This window comes from Ptychodera flava, chromosome 21, assembly GCF_041260155.1.
Source record: "Ptychodera flava strain L36383 chromosome 21, AS_Pfla_20210202, whole genome shotgun sequence".
NCBI classification, from domain to species: Eukaryota; Metazoa; Hemichordata; class Enteropneusta; family Ptychoderidae; genus Ptychodera; species Ptychodera flava.
Window position 1 is genome coordinate 132501 of NC_091948.1, and position 19395 is coordinate 151895.

Genomic DNA, 19395 nt, shown 5'->3' on the forward strand with positions numbered 1-19395 from the left:
GGACAGTCAGGTTAGCATACATCTACCAAGTCTTTACAAGAGCATTCAAAATTTTTCATCACATTTATCATTGCTGTTTTGATCTGTAATCACAATTGGCATCAAAACAGAAGGCAGGATCATGTTCTGGATGTCATGTCACTACAGTAATGACAGTAAGGTATTTACACTCACAGTGGACGCACTAACTGTATCACAGTAATTGACACTGACAATGTCCACCTAATTAAAAACTATACATATCTGTGATTAGCACAAATTACTTGTGTACGAAAGGACATTGTGGAGTTAATAATACCAGATTTCGCTAATTACTAATTTAAATATAGTTCCCACTGCTATGAAAATCATACTGACATGCGTGTTCATGGACACAAAAACATATCTTACGGTGCACAGAAATGCATCATGGGAAGGAATTGCATCGTCATATCAATGCATAATTGAAGGTTTCTCTCTGTTTATGCATTGGCGCACTATGGGTAATAAATCATAACCCTGGTTCTGTACCATGTGGTCTCCAAGCTCAATTGAAACTTTACAGTGGTTATATACCCAGATACCCATGTACAGTTTAGGAATGGCAGGAATTTTTCTTGGGTTCTGGCCCAGTGCACTGTGGGAAGGGAGATGCTGTCTTCTGTCATTGATAGAATAATCTAGATTTACATTTTTGATGTTTTCTAATGCACATTGTACTCTCCTCACCACATGATGGGTGTATTCTCCACTTTCTTCTCAACAAAACTTGAGAATTTCCTCAGGAATCGTGGATACTCTCTCTTGTACATGGCACGAAGGACAGATGCTGGAGCCCAACCTCCAGGATTGACTGAAAGCAGAAAAAAACAAACACTGTTATAGATCCATTTTGTTTTCCCTAGACAATTTTACAATGTACCTGATCACAATAGCCACACTGAGATCAAACTGCAACTAAGAAAAAATAGCGCCAACGGCACTTGATCACAACTGGCACATAGTGAAACTACTCTATCTCTGGGTACACCTGTACATGAAATACTGAATGGGTAGGTGCTGCGGGTTTGGAGTTTGTCAGTAAATGCACACAGAAAACAAAGTCCCGAAGTAGCGAATTCCAGCCATTTTCAAACCACACTGTTTGTCAGTGGGGTAAGCAATATTCGCAAAAATCACATTTCCAGGCTAATAGACTATGTTTTACGAAATCACACGTCCTTATTACAAAATAAAACGATCTTTGTCTTTAAATCAATGTGCCAGTAAACAGGTCTAGCAGCTAGTTATGTCATCAAGTCTGTAATGTTAAGGGTCATAACAAATGTGAGAAATCTAAAACATTAATATGTTGTTTTTTATCAATTTTATTACCAAAAGCGCATGAAAATCTCTGATACTTTGAATCAGCCATCCTGCATATTTGTAACATTCATCAAAATCTCATTTCTGTTCCACGACTCATTAAATAGTCCACAATGCAGGATTGGTGTACATTCCAAAACTACATATATGAAAGACCCCTAAAATCAATTAGTTAAAGGGGGGTTAGAAATTCCCAAAACTATCTAACCGCTGCTCCGTTTGGCTCCATTTTTCTGAATTGGAACCTTTGAATTAGTCTGAATATCTCTACCAAATATCAATGCAGTCTGTTCAGCGGTTTTTGACTTTTTGTCGTTTACGGAAAATGGACACTGTCCACCACCGGTTGAAGCTAACCCTATATCACAACTTCCAGATGTGATAATGACCTATGGTCATTATGTTAAAAAATACCGCCAATGGCGCTTGGACATAATGACCGCCTGTGTCTCAACGTATTGTTTTTAAGATTCTTATATTCACCTTTAAATGTATCCATTCACTCGGTCCAACTTATCTTTCTAGCATGGTTAATTTGTACGTCCCAACCCGTAATCTAAGGTCCGCTGACCAATTTAAACTGTGTCAAAGCAGGTCGCGCACAAAAAAATATGGGGATCGTGCGTTCAGCATTGCCGCCCCCTTTTTATGGAACAATCTTCCAATTGAGGTTCGTCGCTCCCCAAGCCTGACAAGTTTTAAATCAAGTCTTAAAACATTTCTTTTTAATTCTGCTTTTAACTGAACTCATTCATTGTATTTTTTTGTTTTTGTTTTGTTTTTAACTCTTGTAACCTTTTTAAAATTGATTGTATTTTACCCAGCGTCTCTGATCACACTATTTGTGTGGATTTAGTCGCTTTATAAATGAATAAATTATTATTATTATTATTATTATCGGCATTTATCAACAACCACACTCACTGTGAATTAGACAGACCACGAAGTCAATGAGCAACATATAGCTGAAAGACTATTTTTCACATTGCGATTTTAAGCTCATTTTTATGAGAAAAGAGACATGTATATGTATATGGAGAAAAAGCAGAAGACATATTTGTAAATTGTTTGTTAAGTGACAATCATATATGCATCTCTTGAAATTTTTTGGTTATAAGGTATAACAGTAGTGTAAGAATAATGAGTATGAATAAGTTAGTAAAGCTAAGTTGACAGTAATTAAGATTACAAATTATACACTAAGCTGGGGAATCTGATTGAAATAAATGTTGAAAAGTAGCAAAGTCATGGTCATCTTTTGTCTAATACCTCGTGTAAGTTCATGAACTTTACATAAATCTTGCTATGGATTTGTTGCTAATGGGCAATAACTGTGTTTCAGATCATTTGAGAGCAATCTATCCATGACAGGTTTAAATTGTAATATACTTCTATTTAAAAGGAGAGAAACTTCTCAAATAATTTTTTTCCCTGTAATATGCTGTGAGAACACATGGACAGATGCTCAGGACTCTATGCTGGTGCTACCTTGATAACTAACCTACAACTTGTAACGTCATTGTCTAACCTGTTCACCCCAATTTCCTGTAGACAGGTCCACACTCTCCATTGATAATAATTGGTTTGGGCCATACCATTGTAGTGAAAGACTGTAACATGTGAGGTTGTGGATACTTAATCTCTGGAATGTCAAAGTCTGTATATTGACTCAAGGATGTTTACTTAACAAATGCCTAGGGTCATCTCAAAAGTGAGAATCTAAACTATGAAATATGTTTTTTTTAATGCTTTTGATGCCCAAAAGACCGTAGAAATCTCTTATACTTCGAATCAGCCATCCTGCATATTTCTAACATTCATCAAAACCTCATTTCTGTTCAATAAATCATAAAACAGTCCACAATGCAGGATTGGTGTACATTCCAAAACTACATATATGAAAGACCCCTAAAATTAATTAGATAAAAAGGGGGGTTAGAAATTTCCCAAAACTATCTAACCGGCGCTCCGTTTGGCTCCATTTTTCGGAATTGGAACCTTGGAACCAGTCTATGTATCGGTATCAAATATCAGTGCAGTCTGTTCAGCAGTTTTTGACTTTTTGTCGTTTACGGAAATGGACGACATCAAACACCGGTTGAAACCACCTCTATATCACAACTTCCAGTTGTGATAAAAAGAAGATATTTCTTTTGTTGTCATTTTCTACTGAAAGACACCTTATTCACAACAAGACACTGGCAGCAAAACACCGCAGTGGAGAGTGAAGGTACAGCTGTTCTAAAATTTGTAAGAGTTCCAGAGGATGGATGAAGTGATGACTATGATGGATATAATCTGCACTGATCAAACAGGAAACTGTAAACTCTATGGACATTGGTGTGCTTCAGAGAATAGAGATTCCAGTGTACAACACAGAAACACCAAAATGCAATAAAGACATACCAATGCACCACATACATGTATGGACACCAATCAGCAACATAACAGACCTTAATGATTGCAATACAGATATCAATACATAAATCACAGAACATAGACACCATTTCAAATTATTCACAGAAAATTGACACTAATGCGCATCACAGAGAAACATACACAACAGTGATTAGATAGCAGACATCATGGCTGTCTGAATGTAAACATTCACTGCAGAGAAACTGACGGTATTAAACACACATATACATGTATGGAGGAAACACTGAAGATAACTTACTATGTGCAGTATACGTTATCTTACACCAGACATTATCTCTTGTAAGTTCATCTTGATCTTTTTCAGGTGGGTCTACTAAAGTTTGACAAAACATGCCTATATTGATTTTGGCCCTGACGCATTTGTTCCCAACCTGCAATGCAAAAACAACACTCTCACATGTAAATGAATCAATAAATGAATATTAACACAGTCACATGTTTTGAGTATTTTTAAGCTCTATTGGTGAACATATATATGTAGCTGGTGTATGTCTATTGGTTAGTGGAATTTTTTTGTGGAACAGTGCTTTAGAGTCTGTGATGGTTCTGAGAACCTATTGTTAACAAGTCATCGTTGATGACACAGTCCCCACTTGTTAATGGGTACTTTGATTACAGGTCCTCAGAGAGGATAGAGTCCTCTTCATTAGGTCTGTGATAAAAATACTTTTGAATAAATTCGCTTGATACATGTCTGAGTTATGGTTAAGAACATGAAAAAATCGTAACAAAATGGCCACACGGCGGCCATATTGGATCGTATCACAAAACAAATCAATGTGCATATGTATGACATAGATCAATGTCCTTGTACCAGCTTTGAATAAAATCGGTTGAGATATGCCTGAGTTATGGCTTTGTACATGAAAAAATTATAACAAAATGGGCGCACAGCAGCCATATTGGATCATATCACATAACAAATCAATGTGCATGTGTATGATATAGGTCAATGTCCTTGTACCAACTTTGAATAAAATCGGTTGAGATATGCCTGAGTTATGGCTCTGTACATGAAAAAATCGAAACAAAATGGCCGTACGGCAGCCATATTGGATTGTATCACAAAACAAATCAATGTGCATATCTATGTCATTGCTCAATGTCCTTGTACCAACTTTGAATAAAATCGGTTAAAACATGCCTGAGTAATGGCTTTGTACATGAAAAAAATCGTAATAAAATAGCCGCCTGGCAGTCATATTGGATCGTATCACAAAACAAATTCACGTGCCTCTGTATGACATATGAAGTAATCCTTGTACCAAGTTTGAATGAAATCGCTCCAGGCATCTCTGAGATATCTGCGTGAACGGACGCACGCAAGCACGGACATGACCAAACCTATAAGTTCCCCGGACGGTGTCCGTGGGGACTAAAAACCCAACTGACAATAACTCTTTCCTGTTTGTGAAAGTTAAAGTCTCCACTCACTAGATCAGTCATACATCTGACAGTATTTCCTCTGATAAAGCTCCATAAGCTGTATCTTTTGGCTATTTTTCAGAACTTTTGTTTTGTGGTTTCCCTACACTTTCTGCATTGAATCCCTAAACTGTAATTTAATGCCAATTATTTCGCCTATCAACACAACCTATATGAGTATAATCTGCATTGTTATTGTTGCAAATTGTATTCAAGTCCAGACCAGAATTCATTTGTAAACAATAAACAATTATCACTACACACATACAAACTGTGTTGACAAAATAATACTCAAAATTTCGGCATGGCAAACGGATTAGGGTCAGACACGGTAGTTTATATACAGAAGCAGAATACTGAAAAACTTGCCACAAGTTACAGCTTATGTCCCTGTAAGCAATTGAACTGAACAGTCCCGGTTGCATCTCAGAAAAAAGTATTTGATATGCTATGGCAGATGCTTTGATCTCTTTGCCAGAAAGTACTTGCATTCAGCTGATAATAGGCTAGCAGCATCTCAAAGAAGCTGTGACAAGACTACCTGTTGATGGTGATGGATTATGTATTTGCTGCTGTTTTCACCTCATTTTGGAACACATTTTGTATTGTACCATTTAATGTATATTTTCACAGTCATACAGTCACTAGTAGCCACAAACTACAGTATAACTTCTGTGATTCAACCATGTTTTTGTGAGGGCAGTACTGGTAAATTTTACCGGCTTACCCATGTCAGGTACACTGTATCAAGCTTCCCCTTTGTATTCAATGCAATCACAATTAAGGGGATAAAAGAAATCCTATATGGGGTTCAAACAAAACCTTGGTAAAGCTGTTCATATGCTTATATCTTTCCAAAATCATGTCAAAATTTCAGAAAAAACATTCTATTTTTATTGGTTTGTGTGAAAGCTGCAATGTCCTACAGGAAAAACCAATTAACTTGTGTATGTAACTGTGTACCTTTGATTTGCAAACATTATTGCAGTGGTGAAAATTAGTAGACACATAAAAGGGGTTCACATTAATCACCAAGGGAGTCCTTTAATCCTTTTCCTGCCAAGTCCATATTTCACCATCAGGTCAAGATGGTTAAAATTAATGAAACACAACATATTCCATATGGTGTATTTTAACATAATACTGTACATTTGAAGGCTGTTGAAAAAATAAATACTGTAAACTTGATATTTTTGGACAAATGATGCATTAATAGACCAAGCTAAGTGGGTGAAAATACGTAATGTTTTAACTGACTTGGCTGATTGGGAAGTGATACTGTTTGGCAGGAAAAGGGTTAAGGTTTAGGATTGGCATGGAAACTATTGCTGGAGGTCCTGTAGGAGAACCCTCTAAGTTCTGATATAAAGGTTTGTATCCACTGTTCTACATGTGTGCCAAGGTTACACAGAGAAGGTTTACAGTTATCTATGATACAACCTTGATTTTAAGAGACAGACCAAAAAGTTAGATGTGACCTAGTGTGTACAAAGAACAAACATATGTAAAACATGATCAAAAATTACAGTTTTCCTTTTTCGTTGAATTTCCAAATACTGCACAAGTACACATAAATTACCTGTCTACTTTCATGATCCACTGAGAAGTTACAGACAAGATAGGTTCCTGAATGTTTATCTTCATCCATGGAAACTTTTCTGTAGTGTGAACAATACACACAATCTCTCTGTGTCGCTGGCCATACTCTCTTCACAACTTCATGCCAAACCAATGTATCAGCACTTAATACTTCTATAACGTCTGCAGTTTCTAGCGTTGCTGTGTAGATATGGAGAAATTCATATTTAATCATTATTGTGAGCAAAAGTACAGAAAAACAAAACCGCTATATATCAGTGAAATAAAAAATGGGGGTCACCATGCTGTTTCCATGGAAACGGACGTTAAAATGGCGTTGTTAGAAATATAAATAAAGATGATACAATTCACTTAAACTAAAGAAAGCAATTATAAAACGCTTAGCAAATGAGTTAATTATAATAAATACTAAGACTTAAGATCCATATCTATCGAATGTATAGTTTTCATGATGTTTGTAAAGAAATTTTAACATAAGTATCAATTACAAAATGACGATATCGAAATTATATCATTACATAATTTTCGAACTTTCTTCCTGTCGCTTTGAATGGTGTCATTTTGACCAAACTTGGCTAATAAAATCCTGACATAATATCATTTAGTTTACACTTTTAATAAAAGGGTGTCACCACGCTACTTTTTACAATATCTCCAGTTGAATGGGTAATATGCTCCACGTAAATGGGAGAGAAATGTTAATTTTTCGCTCATATTGAATAAAAATAGTGACAATGTCACTGGTCGCTCCCATATAGTTATCAAAACAAGCTAAAATCAAGCTAAAAGATTTTTTTATCACAAATAGAAACAATTCCCCCAATAAAATAAAATTATACAAATTTCACCAGAATTTGATCAAATCTTACTGACGTCACCCGTAAAAACCTCTACACTAAGTTTCAACTCAATCGGACGTGTGGTTTCAGAGTTAAAAAAAATTTTTGATCAAAAATGAAAAAAATAGCCAAAAAATGCAAATATGCAAATTTCACCACGATTTGCCCAGATTTGAGAAAGGTCACTCCTATGCACTTCCATACCAAGTTTCAAATCAATCAGACTTGTGGTTTCATAGAAGAAGATTTTTGACCAAAAATGGGAGAAAATTACAAAAAAATTCATGAAAAATAGCAAGTCCAAGATACTGACCCAAGATGTGCACAATCATTTCAGGTCAGCCCAAAGTACTTACATGCTAATTTTTCATCTAATCTGCTCAGTGGCTATTGAGATTTTCAATAAAATGTAAACTTGTAAACATTATACATATGGCTATGGGAGCTAACAAATGACCCAATGGTCGACAGAGCTCTGCTGTGTTATGAAGAGAGCAACGTTTTGTGACATATGTATTGATGAAGAAGGTTGAGATCTTTGATAGCTCATTTCAGGATGGCCTGACCTAAAATGGCAAAATTAGCTGCAAAAATACAAAATTGATGATTTCATCATAATTATGTATAAAAATGTATACCAAATATCAAAGCTATCACATGAGTAACTTTTGAGAAACAAATATTTTGACCAAAAACGGCAAAAACTGACCCAAAAATACAAAAATTGAAGATTTCATCAAATTTCACTATATCACACTAAGAGAACCCCCAGGAACCTGTATACCAAATATCAAAGGCATCAGACAAGTAGTTTTTGAGAAACACATTTTTGACCAAAAATGGCAAAAATTGCACCAAAAATACAAAATTGCAGATTTCATCATATATTCTGTATATCATATTTAGTTTATCTGTAGGAACCTGTATACCAAATATCAAAGCTGTCAGACGAGCGATTTTGATGAAATAAATTTTTGACCAAAAATGACAAAAAAATTCCTTAAAAATACAGATTTGCTTATTTCATCACAATTTGAACAAATCAAAGTTGGGCTATCCCTAGGGACCTGTATACCAAATATCAAAGCTGTCAGACGAGCGATTTTGATGAAATAAATTTTTGACCAAAAATGAGAAAAAATTCCTTAAAAATACAGATTGGCTTATTTCATTACAATTTGAACAAATCAAAGTTGGGCTATCCCTAGGGACCTGTATACCAAATATCAAAGCTGTCAGACGAGCGATTTTGATGAAATAAATTTTTGACCAAAAATGACAAAAAAATTCCTTAAAAATACAGATTTGCATATTTCATCACAATTTGAACAAATCCAAGTTGGGCTATCCCTAGGGACCTGTATACCAAATATCAAAGCTGTCAGACAAGCGGTTTTGATGAAATAAATTTTTGACCAAAAATGAGAAAAAAATTCCTTAAAAATACAGATTTGCATATTTCATCACAATTTGAACAAATCCAAGTTGGGTTATCCCTAGGGACCTGTATACCAAATATCAAAGCTGTCTGACCAGCGGTTATGAAGAAGGAGATTTTTTACCAAAAACGCCTTTTTTGGCACTAATTTGCATATTTTTGGCAATGACAACTTCATTTGAACAAAATCTCATCTACAGCCCATCATCCATGTACACACCAAATATCAAGATGAAATGTGCAGCGGTTTTGGAGTTTTTGATGTTGACGGACAGACATACAGACATACAGACATACAGACATACAGACATACAGACATACATACATACAGACATTTTCCTAGCCTATAAGAATAGCTTCCATTGCCATATATACATATGGCTATGGGAGCTAAAAACCAGCTTCCTAGTGGTCAAAATATGACAAGGTTTTAGGTCACATGTATTTCTAAGAGACTGGGTCAAAAAATTAGGTAAAAGGGCAATTTCAACAATGACAGGTGATGTTAAATACATGCGCTACAAAATAACCAATTTGCTGCAGGCTGGATTTAAATCTGAGCAGAAACGTTCTAAAGCGTGTGCGCGTCCGAATTCGTCGCACTTTACCTTAAGGGCAAGAATAGCTATATCCCCTTTCAGGGCAAGAATGGCTATATCCCCTTTCAGGGCAAGAATGGCTATATCCCCCTTTAAGGGTAAGAATGACTATATCCCCCTTTTAGGCAAGAATGGCTAGATCTGCTTTTTGAAGCAAGAAAATGAAACTTGCAGCAGGCTGTTGGACACTGCCAGCACTGACTATGTTGCCAAATAGTAAGCAATAATGTTGTCAATGGTTCATCATTCAATTTAGCAACTAAATTGGATATAAATATTACTGTCATCCTGTAGTATCATCAAAGTTGTATTTCTACTCGGTGTCCACACTGACTGTTAGGAAGATGTGACAATGGAGTGTGTTAAGCAGAGACCATGATTTTAATATTCAGACAGGTGAGAATTGAATGCTCAAAATCCCCCTAGTGTGTAACAGATAGTATTAAGACCATGATAAACTATCCTTTACATGAGAATTCAAAAACTCCCGCCCAGTACATGCAATTGCTGTGTTATCAGTAATCCCCAATTGTGTCCACAGTCCTGTATCTTCCCATGGAAGGGCAAGAATGGCTATATCAACTTTTATGGGCAAGAATGGCCATATCCCATTTTGAGGACAAGAATCCCTCTATCCCATTTTGAGGACAAGAATCCCTCTATCCCTTATGAGAGTAAGAACGGTTATATAACTTAAGGGCAAGAATGACTATATCCCCCTCTAATCGTATGAATGGCAGTATCCCTTTTAAGGACAAAAATTGCTAAATCCCTTATTATATCATACCAGTATATTGGTGGCAGAAATACAGCGATCTGATTGGTTGAGACGCGAAAAGAACCGTGGTATATTGGCGATATACCATGGCTGGCATACACGCGAGTTCTAAGCATGTGCAAAAATCTGTTCTTGACGTTCCACTCCAGAATTTCAATATACTGTTATGATATACCGGTAATAGCAATAAATCACACCCAGCGACGGTATACCACTCGATTTTGACCAGTTCACTTCATGTATGCCGTGAATTGGTCAAAATCTCGTGGTTTACTGTCGCTGGGTGTGCTTTATTGCTTAATTAACACGTCAAGTCACTGAATTTGGCTCGACCAATAGCATTTAATGACCATGGATCTCTAGAATAGTTCAAAGGAGTGAAAGAATTGAACTCTTTCACTGTCTTCATTTGGTTTCACCTCATTGTTTTCAATGGCATGGCTTAGTCTATTTACTCTGAAAAGGGGTGAAAGTCTTATAAAACTGAAACTGAGTGTCATTAGCTTCTTTCAATGAATTTGAATATATTTTCAAGCACATTTATTTTTCACCACTTCAAAGAATATGACAATTTAACTTTGATATGACAAAAAATATTCACAGTAAAAAGCTCCATATCCAGCGTTGTAATGCATAATTAGTGGATTGTATAAAATCAAATGGAATTTGCTGGTGATAGTTTCAACTGCAAGTTTATTGAACATTGGGCTCACTAACAGTTTGATTTAACATGACTCTGGTGGGTAATGTTCCAACATGTATGAACGACCATTGACTATATGCTTACCGTTCCATTCCATTCTAGAACCTGCATCAAAAAAATAATGGCACATTTCATGTGCTGTGATTCCTTGGACTTTGTGTATTGCTTTCAGTGGATCTACAACTATGCCATCAACTTCTTGTTCACTACGATAAACCTATAATAAAAAGAAAATGAAACTATGAGAAAGGAAACCATTGGTGATCATAAAAATATTTTGACCTATAAAACCATTGGTAATTTAATGTCCTGGGATTATTTTGATGTATCTCCTACCTGTACTTATGGAAAAAATCATGACATTGGACGTACAATCAATTCTCAATCTGATATACAATCTACCAATGCAGCTTTAATGGACATATTCTCCTGACCATAAAAAATACATTTAAGTTCATCAAATAGGCTTATTCTGGAATGGAATGACCTTACAATGGCTGCAAGAGTGTCTACACAAAGTACATGCACTCACACATGATGGCAGTACAATCAAAACCACGACCTTAAATGCATAGCGGAATAATGTATGAGTGTTTTTATAGTCTATCACAAAGATAATTGCACTCATAACAATATCCATTTGAATTGTAAGTTTCATCTATTTAACCCAAGAACTGCCTTGAATGGCACAAATACTGTAATGTACCTCTTTTTAGCCAGAAATCTTTAGCTAGAGTGGATGATTCCAGACTTTCAAATGCAACTAAATTCAAAAATTTCTCAACATAAACCACGCTGAGAGCTGGGTACCAGATTTGCATAAATTCAAGGCATGCAAATAATATTATAATGAGGGACAGCCTCTCTTTGAGATGCAGCCTTGAGAAGCATCATGGCAGCCCTGCCGACCGTAGGATACGGATCACCTGAAATTTCTTGCTCTATTAATCCAAAATCGTTCCTTTTCAAACAAACAAAAATCATGTATAAGCATTTTGATGAGTAATGAACCACCAGGTTCCTTGTTTGTGCAGTTTTATAGCAATAAAGTAAGCGAAACGGACATTTATTTTCCCCATAGCATTGTGGCCTGGTGCATAGCAATGTCATAAACATAGGGGGATATGCATCTGTAGATTGATTGGCTAAGAAACAAGGGTTAAAGGCTGTGAACCTCATTCAAACTCTGTATACATATTCATGATTGGTTTTCCCGCGTTCTGTATGAATTGGAACAGTGTAGGACTATATTAACGCGAACAACGCACTTGTAACTATGCGATGACCTCACCCCAGCGTTCAGCAAACTCCACATATTTGATACCCGGTGGTAAGATGTTTAATGCTTTCATGAAGTTTACTGTTTATTATCTCGTGTATAAAGATTCTGTATACATTTCTTTTGAAATTGTTAGGGTTAATTGTCGATTAAAAGTGACGTGTAAATCCGGACGTTGTTTTGCCATTTAAATAACTACACCGTGCATGTGTGTCGGCGAAGCCACAGACGGTGCACAGACACCCGTGATACTGTGCATGGAGGGACATTACGTACAGATACCCATGTACCCTGTAACTGAAGTGGTACGTCCACGGTCAGTGTATACGTGCGTGTAAACTGGCGGCCATCTAAGTATGAATAGGGAGTGGCGAAGTCAGATTTAGAGCAAAGTTTCGCTGGCGATTTTTCAGTAACTAGACCTTGAACACCAAAAATAATTGGTTACACAAAGTAATGCAGGTCTGCTCTTGGAGAAAATACCCAATTGGGGTCTCAAAGACTTGTTAACGAAAACGACGCAATTTTTAACGGGACCTTGCACTGGCCGCGGTCAAAAATAACATCGGGGATTCACGAAAAACTACTCCACAGAAGTTGATTTTTTTTCCCTCCAGACAATGATAACACTTGTTAGGAACGCAGAGAACGGACAACTTGAAAATATATGGAGCGCTTTAACAAAAATCTGTATTTTCCCACTACGGAGAAAACCGACCAACCGTCACTTGTGAGCGCTGGGTGTTCGTGTTGGTTTGAAGCAAAATCCTCATTATGCATGCAAATTAGGTACCCAGCTCTCAGCGTGAACTTAGTCAAAGTGTCTTGTTTAGCTAAATTAGAAGAACCCACTAATTCAGTTCACATTCCTATTTAGCTAAAAAGCAGGCAGCTAATTCAAAGTGTTTTACAGGACCTTGAGTGCTAGAAAGAAATTCAGTGAGATTGTATACATTTCCACAGTATTGCGATGTAGTCATGAGGTAAAAGCTTTCACATAAAATTTTGAATCACCTCGTATATTGCTTTCTCTCTCACAACTTGAGGCTATGCCACAGTTTACTTTTGCACACTTGAATCTCTCGGATCACAACTGGCATAGAACTAAGGGTGGCATGCTTACCTTCATTTCACCCTCCTCATGGACCAACTGCCACGTTCCTTGCTCTCCGTGTAAATCTTCAAAGACATACTTGATCGCTTCATCCACTTTCTTGTTACACTGTAGGGACAAAATATGCCATTATTGAATGCCTTTTTTGAATTCAGACACTTTCACGATATAAATAAGCAACTTTTGACACAATTTTAACAAATCTTACAAAGGTCATCTGAATGAACCTGCCGATTAAATTCAAAAGCGATTCAGACCTGATGTTTTTGAGAAGAAGCTTGAAATGTGACAAGTGGATACATGCAGGTGCAGCTATGATATCATAATTCATGAAAACTAGATGCATTGTGGTTTAAACAAAGTGACCTTAGAGCAGTAATCATGAGTTTTTACAATTATATTACATTTATTCCGTCGTATGTCTCTATCCAGGTTTTGTGGATCAAAATCCACTAGCCTGAGCTCATGGACCAGTATTATTTACCCCTGAGCGAGTAATTTTTGGTGTCTACTAGTATGACGGGATTGTAAACTATGACTGCAACAAAATCAATCAGCATCAAATGAAATAAATACAGAACATTTGCCTAAAATAAAATGGAACACAGCAACAATTTTCAAGCAAAACTGACATAGTACCCATGTTCAAAATCAAATTGCATATGTAATTCCTAGATAAGATAAAGAAATAACAGTCTAAAGAATTTACAACTTGAATTCCCCTAAAAAAGGGGAAAAAATTTTACATGAAAAGATCATGCATCTACATAAAAATTAAACACATTGGGCTATATAACGCCAAGCCGCCTTTGCTGTTGTAAAAAACAACAGACCATTCAAAGAAAATACTGTGTCAGGTAAAATAACAACATGGCAGTGAAATAAATTGAAGTCACTAGTGAAATTCTCCCATGAAAAAATATTAAGACCCATATGTAATCGATGAAATCCCTTGTGTCAAGATGGGAAGCAAATGCCTATCGCCATTGTGACATCAAGTTAGCAAGACTGGCAACTACATGACATTGAAAAGGATTCTTCTTCTAGGGAACAGGGGCCAGAGATAAGAAGTATTAATATGCAAAAACGTAAGGTTTTCTTTGCAGTTCAATCATTGAAACTTCCATATTATGTAATTTTGTCATACTTTACTGCTTTCCTTTATCAAAAAGATGATGTTATTAACTGTAATAAGTTTGTAGACCTCCTTGACATCTGTACACCCTTTGCAACAAATATCTCCCCATCATAGTCTTTCATATTCAACTACCATCGGACATCCAAATCAACACCACTTTTAAAACATGTGCATGTGATGCTATTGAGTGTGTTATTTGTTGTAATTTCATTTATTTCTGCAATTATTACAAGGTTGTTGAGGAACAGAATGATTTAAATGTGAAGGGTCATTGAGGTCACCGAGATATAAAGTCACAACTTGGAGTTAGTAACAAATCACAAGTATCACATTACAGTCATATCACATCAATACATATGAGAACAGTCATGCACTACGCTCACTCTACTATCAATTGATATGGTATCTTGCTACATTTTTTGGTCAAAAAGTTTGGATAATTCAGAGAAATATCTTCACACAAAACACTTCTTTTTTCACTCATTTTACAGTGAAGAGCAGGCAGCAAAACCGTGAACTTCACCAATTAAACCGGTAACTCTCGGTAGAGCCCTACCGAGAAAAATCGATAAAAATGGGCGGAGCAAAACATAACTAATATGGTTTCTTTGTGAACAAAAAGTAGCAAATTAAAACAGCTGGTTGAACACCTCCAAAAATAGAACGTGCACGCCACATAATGTAAACATTGACTGCACGGTGACTTTACGTATACTATTTTCACCCAATTTTACGGTTTACTTTCCATACGATACATCCACTCATTTCCCCCATAGGTTTGTCTTGAACATAGACTTTTTCGAAGTCTTACTGGAGCAGAGGTTCGGCGCGGCGTCGCCTCGGATTTGTACAAACCATGATGACATTGCCAGGGTATCTATCGACACTCCTTAGATCTCATGCGTCATGGTATATGTTTCTCGTCCGAAAACGAAGCGCTTGTCATTTTATTCAGCGCGTTTTTGAATGATTCAAAATAATGCATATCATGACAGTGGCAATAGTTATCCGCATCTTTGTATACGGGTAAACGATGCAGAAATCCAACGAGTAGTTTTTCTGCCACGGGATTAATATCGGAGTTTTCCTCGGCTCAGTCAGTCATAGTGTACATCACTCTTGCAGGGAGTCCTGATTGCAGTCGTATTTGCCTTGATAATGAAGCACCGTTTTGTCCAAACGCCGTCCTAGAAATGCCGCATTTCAGGAAAGAACGGGAAAAATCAAAACAGTTCTGAAAGAACAGCAAATTCGCCTACTAGGTGTCCAAATTTATCGAGTGTGGTTATTTCAATGGACGACGTTGGACATTTACCACAATGCTCAACGGCCGAGTTGTCTACCAAATTTTGTAGGGCTTTTGTCTTACAAACAATCCTTTCCACATTCTACCTTAGTTTAACGAGGCAGGGCTGTGTCTCCATTATAAAACGTAGTTTTCCACAGTTCTTGGATGGTAGTTGTAGTTTCCTTTTCAAAATTTTGTTGTCTCATGAACTCGGCGCTGTCGCGGATGGGAGGGTACCAACGACTATTCCCCCGGCTTCGATTACAAGTTTTATGGTGACCGAAATGAAATGTGGTGTCGATTTGTTGTCTTATGATTATTTCAAAAGGCTTCTGAAAAATACTTATTTTAGAAATCAAACCTGTTAATATTTAATCACCTAAAATAAAGTCAGAATAAAGTGATCGCATGATCTCTCGGAGTATTTATTTCAATGTTCATCCCTCCTTATAAAATGGTGAGTTCTAGTATTTCGCTACTTTGAACGATCCCGCCAAAATCGAGTGCACTTGCACTTCTACACTCTCCACGCTGTCGTGATACTAGTTCATTACAAACGCGTGGTAGTCAGAGTCAGACTGATAATCACACTATGTCAACTGGCTTTATGAAGATAGCAGTCACTGATGAGCACTAGAGGTAGCCTCAGGAATTTTCTTTGCGAGGAATGAATTGGAGCTAGCTGTGATGGGGATCGAGCGCGAACATTTGAGTGCAACTTATGGGACTGATTGGTACGGTGACCTCAGCTGCCGCCGGCTACGTTTGTCAACTTGACGTCTGATCAGCATAAGTGACCCAGCAGTGACGACCGAATATGCCGAAGGCGATAGCAGGCGTCAAAAAAATCCCGGTTTTGTCAGCACATTGGATTCTGGAGGCTAATTGTTTTGTGTTACATAGGCATGCACGGCTTTAGATCGGGAAAGAAAATGTATATCACTTTTGGAAACAGCTAAGCGTAAGCGATAGTTACGCATATCGCATTGCGATGATTGCGCTTTCAACAGTACGTTGACTCAACGCTAAGTACGTAAAAGGTAAACAACGTATCGCTCATGACTCATTTGCAATTTGCATATCATGTCAATCATGCAGATTCAAACTGAACATCGAATGTTATACCGGCGATATTACCGGCAAATATTTTATCCTTTTCCTGGTTCCAGACGTCATTTCAAATTTAATTTCGTCAGAAACCAAGTATATTGTGCTCCAAATTCTTATAAACATATCTCTCAATTTCCAAAAAAAAAATTAATCGGTAGATTTCTAAATTAATGGTTTTTATTGACGACGTCCAGAGCGTACCGAGTACGTTTGAATATCCCACCATTATGACCACTCTCGTAGGTTCTCGCGCTTTTATACGGGAGTTGGGGCTTTAAACAAGTTTTTGGCAGGCCAGTGGAAACTAAGGTTAGGCCAGTAATATTTTTAGCTACTAGCCAAATGGCTACTGATGATTTGCTCACCCTGTATCAATATTGAGTACACACTGCACAATACTAGACTGTATTTCTGGATTAACAAGAACACATTTTAAACAATCATAAAGCCACTCTTAGACTAGTGGATAACCAAAGTTACATGACGTTAAGGCCAGAATTTGTGTGACAATAAATGTTACCCAAAATCACTGCAGGGGAATGAAATGAAATGAACAATACTGGAGAAGGATTGCAAACTAATTACAGTACACTATCTACATTAAAGAGACACTAATAATTGTTTTGTGTTTCAGCTAAAACTGTCAGCTCTGGGTAAAGAGAGCTACCAATATTTTGATTTGTAAATCAAAAGTGACACTGGTAATCCTGAATACCAAAAAAGTGAGCTATTCTACTCCTGGACATGTACAGTTCAAGTTGTCCTCATTACATATCACATTATTCTGGAGTGTTTGTTTCTAAGAAATCTTACCTCTTCTGATAACCAATGTTGACTTCCTTCAATCTTAGCTGCCACTGGTGTTGGAGTATGTATGGGCTTTGCTGGTTCTGTCACCTGGAGATAAGCAATGATATCATGTTAACACTTTGAATCTTATGTGCTCATTAAAAAACAGAAACTTTTATTCTGTTCCTTTTGTGCATGAATTCTGCAGAGTAACACTCTTCATGATATATTTGTACAAATTGCAAAGATATAAAACTTGAAAAAATTTGCAAGTCAAGGTGTAGTAACTTATGAAGTAACAGAACACAAACTATTTTGAGACTAAACACGTAGCTGGTATTCCCTTGAACACCTCTTGTATCCAGCTGCATGGTGTGAGGAAAATCATGGAGCAATTTTCATGGAAACAATGGATAGCAAGTCAAACTTCACATGAACAACAGTTCAACTTATCAATAAGGTACGAATGAATCTTTAGCATTGAAAAAATTTAAAAAAAAAAGTTTATTCAAATACACTGTCTGTTCATTTTATTCACATGTTCAAACATGCAGTTCCCTGTGTTTGATATACACAATGCACAAATTCTAAAAAAATTTCATACACACACTCTGACAAAAAAACACACGCATGACACTCTGTGTCTACATCAAACAAAGTCAATCTCACACTGTTCAGTATCATAAGCGAAGTCCCTCCATCCACTGTAACCTAGCTCTGGCTGCATTCACAAATAATGGTTGGGGGGAGGGGGGGAGCTGGAGAAATCACAATTGAAATCTATTTTTTTTAAGATCCCCCCTCAATACCCTAAAAAAGTTTCAAGTCCTCCCCTGTCCATATGACCAAAAATTTTCAAGTCCCCTTCCAATTATCATACAGCCGCATATTTATTAGGGATGCATGCAAAGAAAAATAAAAACATATATTGGGCAGTTCTGCTCACAGATGTTCAACACCACCTGTTAATAGCAGTTTGTACAGCCATATTCCTGAGGCATATTCTTGAATTGATTCATTTTTAAACGCATCAGTGGACTTTTTTGATTTGTCGGTCAAAGCCGACTTGAGTTAATCCAACTTGATCTGGCCAGGTCAATGGAACCAGTTGAAGAGCAAAATGAAGATCATGGGAGATTATGCAAATTGTGAATTCTTGGCTATATTGGATGCTACTTATGAGTTTTACAAAATTCACAATACTGGAAGGCTAAAATATTCCATCAAATAAACGTTTTTATCTCTGAAATATTTGGTGTAATATTGGTAAATTTGGTAAAATTAAAATAATTTCGTTTAGTCATACATTTTTCATTTAAATTTGAGTCTTTACTGTACAAAGTTTTACTTTTGTGTTATTTAATGATGAGAATGTGGAAATTTAGAAAATTTAATATTTTATTATTCCCATACGCCAGAATTCCAAAATCCCTGAGAACTTTTAAGTCCCCTGGTCTTCCATGTGTTGCTTCCTGGCCTGATCTTGTGTACAAATATGTTTCACTGTAATGGG

The 19395-nt window shown here is 36.6% G+C and overlaps 1 protein-coding gene across 1 annotated transcript in view; it reads right to left on the bottom strand.

Annotated features, from left to right (window-relative positions):
- The window catches only part of LOC139121015 (ceramide transfer protein-like), a 60175-nt gene that overhangs the window by 1686 nt on the left and 39094 nt on the right, over window positions 1-19395 (bottom strand). Inside the window, exons 9-14 of the mRNA XM_070685587.1 lie at window positions 17907-17990; window positions 13567-13665; window positions 11249-11381; window positions 6788-6987; window positions 4022-4154; window positions 1-832 (exon numbers count right to left, since the gene is read on the bottom strand). The exon at window positions 1-832 is cut by the window's left edge and continues 1686 nt beyond it. Coding sequence (XP_070541688.1) covers window positions 705-832; window positions 4022-4154; window positions 6788-6987; window positions 11249-11381; window positions 13567-13665; window positions 17907-17990 — 777 coding nt within the window. The 3' untranslated portion in view covers window positions 1-704. The remainder of the gene's footprint in view (window positions 833-4021; window positions 4155-6787; window positions 6988-11248; window positions 11382-13566; window positions 13666-17906; window positions 17991-19395) is intronic.